At 31.6% G+C, this 13,977-nt stretch overlaps 1 protein-coding gene and 1 long non-coding RNA gene across 2 annotated transcripts in view; both read left to right on the top strand.

Annotated features, from left to right (window-relative positions):
* Positions 1-9,189, top strand: part of LOC134711086 (atrial natriuretic peptide receptor 1-like) — a 43,060-nt gene extending 33,871 nt beyond the window's left edge. Inside the window, exons 16-24 of the mRNA XM_063571519.1 lie at positions 43-192; positions 890-1,067; positions 2,247-2,396; positions 2,931-3,054; positions 3,833-3,901; positions 4,313-4,487; positions 7,600-7,698; positions 8,458-8,549; positions 8,977-9,189. Coding sequence (XP_063427589.1) covers positions 43-192; positions 890-1,067; positions 2,247-2,396; positions 2,931-3,054; positions 3,833-3,901; positions 4,313-4,487; positions 7,600-7,698; positions 8,458-8,549; positions 8,977-9,189 — 1,250 coding nt within the window. The remainder of the gene's footprint in view (positions 1-42; positions 193-889; positions 1,068-2,246; positions 2,397-2,930; positions 3,055-3,832; positions 3,902-4,312; positions 4,488-7,599; positions 7,699-8,457; positions 8,550-8,976) is intronic.
* A 441-nt stretch (positions 9,190-9,630) lies between these two features.
* LOC134709780 (uncharacterized) lies at positions 9,631-11,795 on the top strand. Its single transcript, XR_010106040.1, has 2 exons — positions 9,631-9,744; positions 11,433-11,795. It is a non-coding gene; the product is annotated as an uncharacterized LOC134709780 (long non-coding RNA).
* Positions 11,796-13,977: the final 2,182 nt, after the last annotated feature.

Raw genomic sequence — 13,977 nt, 5'->3', positions numbered from 1 at the left:
TTATCTTGATAAGATAAAATATTTTTTTTTATTGATTAACAGACAACTTTTGGACTGCACCAGAACATCTTCGTACCAAAGACAGAACAGTGTCGCAGCCGGGTGATATCTACAGCTTTGGGATAATACTCTACGAAATATTGACTAGAAACGAACCTTACTGCGAGGAATTAGATATGTTTACATCGCTAGGTTGTAAAAATAAGTATAAAAAATACTATAATTAATCAAACATTATTATTATCTTATGGCATGTACAATTATAGTAAAATTTTCACTTCTACTTCTACTTCTATCGGATAATGTTCACAATCAACTAACTGAATAGTTTGCCGTGACTTCGTTTCGCGTGCGGACCCACCTCCCATAATGTTTGAATTTAGTGCAGCTTTGTCACTGGGGCTTTAACAGCATGTACAAACAGACCATATATAAAATGAAGATCAATCATAGGAAACATTTAAACTTGTGGTGGTCCATTCAAATAAGCACACACATTTTTTATAATTCATATTTGCATGTATATTTTATCATTGTAATAATTAATATATTCACTCTGCACATATTATATTGCATATTAGTCACAAGACACGGTAACCGAATAGTGTATAAACTATCTCAGATATTGGTATTTGTGTGTTACATTTTTTGTAATATAAAGAACAAGGAAATATATATCGATGAGGAATATACAAGATCTAATAAAGTATTCTAAATTAACATTTTTTTCCAGAAAGAAAAACACACTCAATTGAAACATTTCGTCATTTCTTTCAATATATTTTTTATGGTAAACATTTTATTTCTGTTTCTATGACATTATTTAAACCCGAAACAGAGTACATAATTTGTCAACTAATAATTCTTTTAAAATTGCATACGCATACAGAAATCATCTTGAAAGTCATAAACATTGAGAATCCACCATTCAGACCTACATTACCTAAAACAAATAATAAAGACTTCAGTAGAGGGATAGACACACTTATGTATGACTGTTTGAAAGAAGATCCTCAGAATAGACCGAACTTCATGATAATTGGAAAAAGAATCAAAGAAGCGACTGGGTAGTATAACTTATCTTATATGGACGAAGAAAATGTATGACTTTGACTTAACGGGCCTTCTAAGATGAAGAGTTGTCTTATTGGCACTTTTACCGCATCTTATTATATCTATGAAGGTTTGGCGCCATATTTGTCAATAGCTTTTGATTGACATAATCCATTTCAAACAACAATACAAGATATGACGATATCATTTTAGATATATGAATATGCAATGATGTGTGGTTACCTAAGATAATTATTATGATTTCCTTACAGATAGATAACATCTAAAAAAAAACCAATAGTTATGGTTTTACAAAAATATTAGATATTGAAATAAACATTAAATGTCTCGAATTCTGCTAATATCAATTATGATAATAATACATCATTTCAAAAGTAATACAGGTTATAGGATTCACACAAATAATAATAAGAATTTCAAAAAATTGATAATAAAATACACGAACACCAGATTCAATGAATTCATCAGCTTATCGAGCAAATGCACCGAACAGAAATAAAAGTATACTGTTAATTAAAAGGTGCTATCATAATGGCTTTGGTATATGTATAAGAACTGTTATAATGGTCAAAGGTGCCGGTTATGACACGAGGAAACGCCAAGGGCCATTAAAGTCTTTGATGCCATTATTACTGACCGAGGACAAATCACAGGGTCAAATGGAAAACATCCATTTCTGCACATGGCCTTGTCAATTTGAGTTTGAATGTCGCTCTTGTATCTTTCGTCCCTCTTTTTTTAAACTATTTTATCAATCAAACCCAAAGCGTAACATAAAAACCCAGTCAAAGCATTTTTTCTTGTGAGGAAATTGAATATAAACAATAAAACCAAAAGCAGTATTAAACAATCTATTAAAATGATGTAATGGAATAAAATGTAAATATTTAAATCGTTGTCAGTTTATTTTCGATTTATGAGTTTGACTGTCCCTTTGGTATCTTTCTTCCCTCTTTTATATCGTTTCATTGTTGTTCTATTCAAAGCAATGTATGGCAAATAAAATACAAGATTTCATTTTGGATATTTAAACTACGAATCTTTTAAGATCTGGTCAGTCAATAAAAAGCAAGAATGCTCAATACGTTTGATTATAATTTTGTTTAAGTTTAGTGTGCAAAAATTCGATTGTAAAAAGTGTCATTTAAAAAAAAAATATTTGTTTCTTTCAGCTTTTCAAAAAACCACAATGTATTAGATGCGTTACTTAAAAGAATGGAACAATACGCAAATAATTTGGAAGCTCTTGTTTTGGAAAGGACACAAGCATTCTTAGAGGAGAAACGAAAGTCTGAGGAACTGTTGTATCAAGTTCTTCCACGGTACAGTAATATAGTAGTTAAATTCAGGAAACACCACAAAAAAGACTAACAGTCAAGCATAATGACACACAGTAGTACTAAAATAAGATGTATACCTAGGAACGAAACCAAAGTAGAAGGTAATTTTGATTCTGAAAGTTCTACAGAACCTACGCCCTTCAAATAGCTGGCAGAAGAGTATTACACTATAGCCGAGTAGTAAATGTAATCAGTAAATTTAACAAAAGCGAAATAATTTACATAATACAAGAAGGTGACTAATTTATAAGGAAATAACCAATTCCCTATAATTGTTCTTCATCCATGTTTATCTTGATCAGATAAAATCGACTTAAAAAGATAATCATTGTTGAAGGCCGTACGACAACTTGAAATTGATTATGTTCACGTCATTTGAACTTGATAGTTTCATTTTCAATCACATTTCTTCATTTTGATAAATTTTGCGTTTAAACCTATAACTTTATGACCAAATGCTTGTTACACAGACTCAACAATTGTTGCAGTCAAGATCAATAATATGTCACTTTCTAGATCTGTTGCTGAAAGGTTAAGAGATGGAAGACCTGTTGACCCCGAGGAGTTTAATTGTGTAACGATATATTTCAGTGATATTGTAGGCTTTACTGACCTTTCATCTCAGAGTACACCTTTCCAGGTACAGTTGTTTAGTTCTATACATTTTTCATTGTCTCGTAATTCTTTAGCAGTACTATTTATATTTCTAATCACTACAAAATCAATTTTCAAACGTCCTAAACTTGACACTGTCTTTAATGCTTAAGGAAAATAACTTTATTACCATTGTCATTCAGGCCGATTGTAAATATAATAAACAGTACAAACAATTGTAAATGCTTGGTACATAGAAGGGGGTCAAAACACTTAAAACGTGTACAATAAATTTGTGTTAGTACAGTCACATGTCACAAAACATGCTGGAAACTATATCAGTACTTTTTTCTATCCTATATTGACATAACATATGTAAAAAAAAAGAGACATAAATAAGGTGGTAAAAACATTTAAACTCTTCAAAAAACAGACAATCGATAATAACGAGAGCTTCAATGATTATTATACAAAAACAACTGGAGATCGAGAAACACAAATCCAAACAATAAAAGGGGTTATACTCAGATGCTTTGGGCAACACAAACCCCTCCAAAAATCGGGTGTTTACTCAGATGTTTTTGACAACACAAACCCCACCAATAACTAGGGGTTTACTCAAATCCTTCGGAAGGTCAGCAGTTCATGCGTAATTATTGATATCCACATTGCTTCTTTTGTAAAAATATATTGATATATCTTAAATAATGGCATTCAACCAGATTTAAAAAGCATTGATATATGTTGATTTTTTAACTCTTAGAATTTGATCGAATTCAATGTAGTTGGTTTAGTATATATATATGTCTCCTCTATGATTTTAGATTGTAGATCTACTAAATGATCTTTACAACTGTTTTGATGAAATAATAGACAGTTATGATGTGTATAAGGTATGATAAATTAGTGCAGCATTACTATTTCGTTGTTATAATATCATACATCGATAAAAAAGACAAATCAAAGTAACTAACATAAATTGAGAGAATTGAATGAACTAAACAGTAGGTGAGGACATGGTTAGATTCTTCTTTTACAGCTTTATCTGTCGTGAACGGAGAAGATAACTCGGAGAAGAAAAAGACAATCTAGAACTTTCTAATCATTAAAAAAAAATCTTAGTGGTGCGAGTTTGTAGATTTGTTTTTGAGTGGTGCGAGAGCTGTCGGGTAATACCCAGGGCAGTGCTCATTTGGCTTACACAATCTGACGTTATAATTTGTGGCATATAGCTCTTAAATGTGTAAATGCATTTCACAATAGCTTTGAAATAATTGTATTTTTTTACAAATTTGTTTTTTCAGGTTGAGACGATAGGTGACGCGTACATGGTAGTATCAGGTCTACCTATACTTAATGGCACTAAACACGTTAAAGAAATAGCACAGATGGCGCTTTCTATAAGGGACTCGGTAAAGTGTTTTAGGATTCCTCACAAACCGGAGAAATCATTACAATGTAGGATTGGAATTCACTCAGGTAACAATTCGATCAAATAACTTTGTTAAGTGTATCAACTTCTTTTTTATATAAAGGAGAATATTGAGCGTTATAACATCAATTTCTAAATATATTGCGAGTCGAACTATAGAAATCAAAAACTCAAAGTGAATATAGATGGAATTAAAAGTATGCATAAGTTATAAGCTGGTTTATGAAAGTCGTTTAATCTCCTTCCTCTGTCAGTGCATTAAATACTTGTTACACATCTTCGATGACTTATTCTGTAGAAAGTGATAGCCAGGAATATATATTCGCAAACCTCTAAAACATGTCTGCTAGAAGCACAATTTCTTGCAAACAGACCCTAAGCGCTAATACATTTAAAAATAAAATCAGAGTACGACACTGAAAGCTTTAAGAATGTTTTTGCATATAAGTGTGTTTTTATCCATTCGTTTGATGTGTTTTAGCTTTTGATTTTGCCATTTCATTAGGGATTTTCCGTTTTTGTTTTTCGTCGGAATTCAGTACTTTTGTGATTTTATTATACCCCCGCTTTAAAAAAGGGGATATACTGTTGTACCTCTGTCTGTCCTTCCGTCAGTCCGTCAGTCAGTCCGTCCGTCCCATGAATATTTTTCGTCGCATTTTTCTCAGGAACTACAATTCAAGGATTTCTGAAATTTGGTTTCAGGGGTTATCTAAGTCAGCTTTACCATGTGTTGCGTTTTCAGATTGATCACTTGACAACTTCCTGTTTACCGAACACTTGTATGATTTTACACATGATAGCCAAGTTGAAAATGTTTGTCACATTTTTCTCAGGAACTCCAATACAAGGATTTCTGAAATTTGGTTTCAGGATTTATATAAGTCAGCTATACCGTGTGATGCGTTTTCAGATTCATCACTCGACAACTTCCTGTTTACGGAACACTTGCATATTTTTACACTATTAATGTTATCCGCTTGCGGCGGGGGTATCATCAGTGAGCAGTAGCTCGCAGTTTCAATTCCCGTACGAAAAACATGACACGTACTCCAGCCGGACAGTAGCCGTACTGTAGCCGTACTGAGAACCGTACTTATAATAATCATTTGGACTTTTCTATGAATGTCTTATAATGGATAACCCGGCTGGACTTTCAGCAAAATTAGCCGTAAACCGGCTCGAAATATTTAAATTAGCAGGAGTCCGGTTCAGAAAGTCCAGCTGGACTTTCAATAAAGTACGTCTCAAAAAATCCAGCCGGCATTTCTTGCAAAAGTTTAGCCTCTATAAAGTTCAACTGGACTACTGTAAAGTCCGGCTGATTTTAAAGAAGTCCAGCTGAACTCGCAAAAGTCCAGCTGGAGTTCAGAAAGTTATGTTTGACCTTTAAAGATGATCTCAACAGGGGCTAATCAACAAAAAATGAGGGGGGGTCCACCCCACAGAACCCTCCCTCTTGATCCACTACTGCTTAGTTTTTCTTCAGATGGTGGATTCTACTGATTTGATATGCATCCCTTGTTACAATCTGAAAATAAAAAAAAACCAAGATGGCATTATGCATATATACTGCTTATTTCTTTTTCTTTTTTCTTCTGTCTTACTCTGGCAAAATCAAGAAGTGGTGAATTGTGGAGCTAAATGCTTACTCCTAAAAAGGTGTGGTTATAACCATCATAATTATATTAAGACTAAATAAATCCAAAGTGCATAAACTATAGTAAAGCTTTGAAAATCACTCAAACTGATTTTTTTTGCATAATTAAGTATTTAATGTAGTTTTTTCTTTATTCTTTTTACTCTTCAAAAATAAAAATTACGCTATAATTCATAATGTTGTAATTATTTCATCAATATGTTGAAGAAAAAGAGCATATCATATAATATCACCAAAATGGTGGAATTCAATTACATTGTACTTACCAGAATATACAATCCAAAATATATGCAAACATCAATCTTCCTACATTTTCCTTGATGCCAGTCAGAAGGATCCATCTTCTCTAATATAATGTGAAAAGAACTTCCAAACACTTGCTTTACATCCAATGTAAATTTCTAATTTTGTTCTAGAAAGAAGACACATGTTTATTCCAAATTCAAATTTTGTTGTATTGCAATACATGAGGTTGTTTTGAGGAGCTGTGAAAAAAATTCTTCTTATAACTTCTTGCATATGTCTTAATTTTGAATATGTGATATATATTAAAAAAAAAGAAAATCAATTATTAATTTGTTCAATTATCAAATGTTTAATAAAAGTGATAGTAATTGCAGATATATGTGTATTTAGAAATGTGTTATCCTTCAAATGGCCTCATGATCAACCTCTGTGTAGATGCTACTTCCTAAAAGTGCAGTTGGACTTTTAAGAAAATACCGGCTGGCAAATAACCAAAGTATAAAAAAAAGTACGTGTACGGCTCATGTCAAACTGGACTTTTCAAAGTCAGACTGGAATACGTCTCAAGTCCAGCTGAAGTCCAGTTGAACTCCTGTTGAAATTTTCGTACGGGTTGTTTGTTTTGTAGATTGATGACTGGTTTAAGTCATTATAAACATGCTCTCCAATGATACAAATTGCTTTTTATTCTTTGTGGATGAACTTTTATGTACTTTCTTCCAAGTAACAGATGACGCTAACCCCATAGTCTTTGAAAATAAATTACAGTGACAAATGCTGAGAGAAATAAAACTCCTCGGGCAACCGTAGGAGAAACAATTTTATTTTACTGTGAATAAAAGAAAAATTGTAGTGTTTAAGTGAAAATGTTATCTTTACTTATAAATGTGTAAGAGAACTTTTAAAACTGGACTCGTATTTGATATTATCCTATGTCTTTGTCCTTGAAAGGAAAGTTATATTTTAAAATAAATTGATTGTTTTATGAACTATTTGAATAATTTTCATGAATATCGTATCATGTAAAATATTTCATTAACTGCATCTAAGAAAACTGAAAAACAGTAAGCTGAGATCAAGATACAAATACATTCAATGAAATAGTGCGCAGTACTGTGTTTTTAAAAACTTTTTATTTTCTTATAATAAAACGAATTTTCTTTTTGAAATTTTCTTTTTCCCAGGAATATCTGCCATCTTAATCAAATTTAAAAAATACAAATATATGATAAACCGAACATTAACTTTTCTAGGACCTGTATGTGCAGGTGTTGTGGGTAGGAGGATGCCAAGGTATTGTTTATTTGGCGACACAGTGAACACTGCATCCAGGATGGAATCAAATGGCGAAGGTACAGTTAATGATGTATAACAAGTAATTCATGCTCTTCAAGTTCGTACTTTATTTGGCCTTTTTAACTTTTTTGGATTCGAGCGTCACTGATGAGTCTTTTGAAGACGAAACGCGCGTCGGCGTATATACTAAATTTAGTCCTGGTATCTATGATGAGTTTATTTTCATATTGTATATCATGAGCATGTGTTGGCATGCAAAATATTTCTGACTAAAGGACGGGCTGTGAACACTTTACTGTAGATGTTTTGAAAATAAGAACAAAGCTCAGTTCGTTTAACAAGCAATATTTTGATTTTAGTATGCGTAATAAGGAAGAGACAATTTATATAACAGGATGGTAAACCATAATACAAACACAATCTACAAGAGTGTACACCATTTTGTAGCGGTCTTACATTAGAAGACAAAGATAGTTGTGGCGGCCTATTACACGAATAGCCTGTCAAAGCGCCCATATCGCTCATTTTATTTATCATGCGTTTACCTCAGCTTTTTTTTTTTATCTTTATTTGTATCTTATAAATTCTTAAGATGTGAACATCAGTAAACCAAGTACTGTTGATTTTAGTATTCGAGCCTATGACCTTCCTTTGTCGATAAACGTTCATCTTTCCAACTTTCATCTTTCGAAGAGTTACAATAGTACAACATAGGACTAGATACTTTGAATGGTTAAATATATATTCAGTGCAACATTTACAATTATTTTTCGGTACTAAATGAAACGATTGTAATTAATTGAATTTTATTTTAGCAATGAAGATACATATCAGTGAAACCACAAAGGTGTTGCTTGACAATTTTTCTGAATTTGACGTTAAATGTAGGGGATCAATGCAGATAAAAGTAAGAAACATACAGTTTTAAAATGCATTGTCTTATGTACTTTGTATTTGTTTGGCTTTTTAATATTTCGATATAAGCGTTACTGATGAGTCTTATGTAGACGAAACGCGCGTCTGGCGTACTTAATGTTAATCCTGGTACCTTTGATAACTATTATGTGTGTATGCCAGGTGAAATTCAGTTGACTTAAAATCCAAGCTGCTAAAAAATAATCTGCTTTTCCAATTGATTGAAAATTTGTTTTTACTTTTAGTTTCTCATACTTTAAGTTTTACAGAACATAAAGTATAAAGGAAACGGACAGAAAAAATAAATTGAGTATACATTGTAATAAACTTTAATCAATGAACATTTTAATATAAAAAGAATCTGTTAATAATAGAAATATCTCTTCTCCTTTAGAGTTAAAAAATGTTAACTTTTACAGGGAAAAGGCGTAATGACAACGTATTGGATAAAAGGTTACATGATAGATATAATAATGTCAGATACCAGTAAATCGGATTTATCACAAGACTCAAGTAATATCGTTAATGGTATGGATAAACGATATTTTTCACAGAATTATAATCTCATAGCAGTAAACATATTATTGTCAAATTTCGAATTAACGCTAGGTTATCGATTACTTAACCAATAATTGTGTATCCTGAAGTTATTTAAGAAACATACAGTTTTAAAATGCATTGTCTTATGTACTTTGTATTTGTTTGGCTTTTTAATATTTCGATATAAGCGTTACTGATGAGTCTTATGTAGACGAAACGCGCGTCTGGCGTACTTAATGTTAATCCTGGTACCTTTGATAACTATTATGTGTGTATGCCAGGTGAAATTCAGTTGACTTAAAATCCAAGCTGCTAAAAAATAATCTGCTTTTCCAATTGATTGAAAATTTGTTTTTACTTTTAGTTTCTCATACTTTAAGTTTTACAGAACATAAAGTATAAAGGAAACGGACAGAAAAAATAAATTGAGTATACATTGTAATAAACTTTAATCAATGAACATTTTAATATAAAAAGAATCTGTTAATAATAGAAATATCTCTTCTCCTTTAGAGTTAAAAAATGTTAACTTTTACAGGGAAAAGGCGTAATGACAACGTATTGGATAAAAGGTTACATGATAGATATAATAATGTCAGATACCAGTAAATCGGATTTATCACAAGACTCAAGTAATATCGTTAATGGTATGGATAAACGATATTTTTCACAGAATTATAATCTCATAGCAGTAAACATATTATTGTCAAATTTCGAATTAACGCTAGGTTATCGATTACTTAACCAATAATTGTGTATCCTGAAGTTATTTAAAAAATGATTTTACTTCCCTCATAACTGTGGTGTTATTTAACGTAATGGTTCAATTTTGAGTTCAAATTACATCTTTCGGCTGTCGTCTGGTATTTATAATTAGATGATCTGTTAAGAATGAGCTATATGATTGTTAAAACCTTTGCTTGCTTTGCATACCTATATGACAGATCAATTAAGGTAGAGCCTGAATAGGGTTAGCTTTACCTCTTGATATCAAAGAGGATTCATTGAAGAGCCCGAATAGGGTTTGCTCTACCTACTGATATTACAGATGATTAATATTAGATCCTGAATAGGGCTTGCTCTACTAACTGTTATGACAGATAATTTTGTGTAGACCTTGAAAATTACTTTCTCTACTAATATAAGGGGACGACCATTTGATATTCTGGGGGGGGGGGGGGGGGGGGGGGTGGCAGGAGGATTTTGAAAATAAATAACTCAGCCTTGATAATCACAAAAATAAATGGTTTGTTCTGTGGTAGTTTGAAAATAAATAACCTGACTTGCAATGTATTGAAAATAAATAACTTAGCAGGTCTATAGCTTCTTGGGCCTTCAGCGGTATCAAAACCCTTCAAAATTTTTTTATATGTTTATATGAATATGTTTAACAATGCTTGCTTTTGAAAAAGGCTAAATAAAACCAAACTAAATTAACTTTAATACTATGTATGTATGTTGTATGCAATACATGTATATTGCTTGGGAATATAAATGATTCATTTCGTGAAGAAAATTTTAAAATACTTAATCTAATTAATCTAATTATACCAATTGTCTTTTATAATATACTTATTACTATGTATTTGTGTTTCGTTAGTCCTGTCTCGCCATGTATTATCTTAGTTTATTTGTATATATATTGTCCTCTTGTACACAAGTCATGCAAGTATGTGTCTGAGGTTATGAAATAAATCTTGAATCTTAAAATTTCTGCAGGGGATACTGATCTTTTCTGATTAAATGGTACATAATGACTTGACTATACATGTATTATTCATAATTAACAAATATTTAAAAAAATGTATGTTTTCGACTATCATAAATATAGTTGTGAAAATGAATAATCAGTCCCTTGCTTTAATGAAAATGAAAAATCTTGCTTCAATAGTGCAGAAAATGAATAATCTGTCCTCTCAGTTTACAAAAATAAATAACCGATCAAAAACAAATGCTCCTGGCCCCCCCCCCCCCCCCCCCCAGAATATCAAATGGTCGTCCCCTAAAAGATAATTCATTGTCAAACCTGTAAAGGACTTGCTCTGCCTATCATTTCCTACTGATATGATATGTCATTCAAGGTAAAGACTGCATAAGGCTTGATCTACCTATTGATATGATAGCTCATTAATGGCCCAGCCCTAAAAAAAAATATCATTTTTCCTCAAATGTGAATTTTCTTTTCATTAGAATACATAGACTTTGTTAAACTATATTTTAATGAAAAAGACTTTGCATGATCACAAAACTTCAATTTATAATTGTCATTTGAAGATTTAAAAAAAAGCACTAGAGCTAATACAGTATTATAGATTTTTAAAAGCTTCAATTGCAGGTTGCCTAAACCCGTTTTAGAACCAAGAGTGACCTGTACAGACGGTATTAAAAGGCACTAAGATGATATGAGGTATAACGACAGTGAACCTGAAACCTGCAAACTGCGAAAAAATCTCTCATTGAAGATAAGCACAATTTCAATACTTTCGTCATCATTATCTAAATGTTCCATCTTAAAAATGTGAGTTTTTTTCCGTCTGTAAATTTGTAAATGTTTAGTATCGTACATTTTTAGGCGGTTTGAATGTTTATTTTATCAAAAAACCTGCGAAGAATACTGTATCGATTGGTATTTTGTATTGCAAATAGAAATTGTGATTGTAGAATATTTTATATTCTATTAAAACATTTAAAAGTGTTATTGTTTTTTTTTGCTGTTGTGACAAATAAACATGCTGTAATGTTTTCGTTTCAATGATACAATAGTAAGTATGAACATTAATGATAACACTTATACTTGAATGCTTAAAACCTTTGCTTGCTGATAAATACAGATCTGTTGATAATACAGATGATTAATATTAGATCCTGAATATGGCTTGCTCTACTAACTGCCATGACAGATAATTTTTTGTAGACCTTGAAAACTGCCTTCCCTACATACTTATAATATGAGAGATAATTCATGGTCAATCCTAAAAAGGACTTACTCTACCTATAATTTCCTACTGATATGATATGTCATTCACTGTAAAGACCGAAAAATTCAAAAGACTTGCCAGTGACGTTCAAATACGAATATCTAAAAAGGCCAAATAAAGTACGAAGTTAAGAGCATTGTAGACCTTAACCCATATGCCAAAATTTACAAAACAATAAGCTTAATTTAAAGAATTTATTAGAAATACCTAAAATCTGCATTCAGACAAAGAGATTGCAAAGACATTCAAATATAGTCTGAGTTAGACCGTGTTCGCCATTTGGTTCCGATTCTGTTTTTATTGTGTAAGAATTATGTGTCACCAGATGCTCAATAATATTTTCACTTTACATATGCATTTTCTCTGTGAATTGAAAATGCTTATTTATAAATAATTAAAGCCAACATTTATTTCTAAAAAGGTCCTGTACCGAGTCAGGAATATTGCAGTTGTTATCAAATAGTTCGTATCTATGTGTGTTGGCGTTTGTTTTTGCTGTACTTCAGTGTTCCTGTTGTTCCTTTGTTTTCCTCTTATGGTTAATGTGTTTCCCCCGAATACCTGTATACTAATGTTGCATTTATTTATATATCTCTCTCCGAACGTAAAGCAACCAATACAAGATTCATTATTCGACACTTTTCCTAGTGATTTAATGCAATACTACCTTTACAAATGGATTAAACCATTATTACTTTTTATTTCTACTACTAGCTTTTCTAAAACTACACGTACGATTGGTTTCAAAGAAGACAACATAGTATAAATAGAACACAATTTTACATTTATGCCATCAAGATTATTGGTACAGGGTCACCTATTCAGTAATATATAAATCATTCTTGAGCCTGTAAACTTGAAAGAAATATCTGGACAAAATATAATATTCATATATATGAAATAAAAACTCTACGGGGGTAAAACCCTGTCTATATCAACATGTTCTGAAATATGTATTATTATAAATAAGAGACGTATCGTGCATAGAATATTAAGCGTACAAGGTTATTGACATGTGTAATTTAAGTTTCATTGGTCGCCTTTTGCTCCTTGACGTGGGTCACCTCCCATTAATAATAAAAACCATATGTAGCCACATTAATTCGTTAACACACGAAATACACTGTAAGCTGTGTCATTCTTTAGTCACGAGCTCGTCATTTTTTGTTTCATGCAATTTCTTATTGTTTCTTGGTATAAGCTGCTGATCGCATATCTTTGATATTCTCTCCCTACTTTTTTTTTTTTTTTACATATTTTCAGACCCATGCGAATATTATTTATGTACCCCTTGTCCACTGCTAATAAAGGAATAATAAAGCAAACAAAAAGTCACTATATCAATCCCCCTTCACTGGAGATTATAATAAATCAAATTTAGAGTAATCTTATAGACGTTAATTATTATCCGAAGCCTTACACTCACATTACATCTTGAAGGCATAAGGGCACCATATCAAAAGCAAATAAAAATGACTGTAATTTAACTGTGCTTTCGTTCATCATATAATTATCACGACATTAGCCAAGTACATGTAGTTGATAAAAACACATGTAGGCCTTATGAAAGAAAAGCACTCATTTTATTATTTTTTTATTACATTACATGGCTAATATACCAACAATCATTGCAGTGATATTGGTGAACTTTACAATGGCTTGCCACGTCAAATTTAAGGAAACACACATTTAGTTTATTTTAACCTTAGCATCAAAGACATCAATTCAGTAGTAACCGTCTTTTTCTTTCTGTACGTCTGCTGATTCTGAGAAGATAGGTTCCAACTATGTTAATCAACTTTTCTGCTGATACTTGGAAGGTATGGTCTATCTATATAAATCAACTATCACACCGCTGATACTGAGAAAGTATGTTCTATCCATATAAATCACTGTCATTCC

Source organism: Mytilus trossulus, chromosome 3 (genome assembly GCF_036588685.1).
Source record: "Mytilus trossulus isolate FHL-02 chromosome 3, PNRI_Mtr1.1.1.hap1, whole genome shotgun sequence".
NCBI lineage: Eukaryota > Metazoa > Mollusca > Bivalvia > Mytilida > Mytilidae > Mytilus > Mytilus trossulus.
Note: the sequence above shows the minus strand (reverse complement) of the source record. Positions and strands in the feature narration are given on the sequence as shown.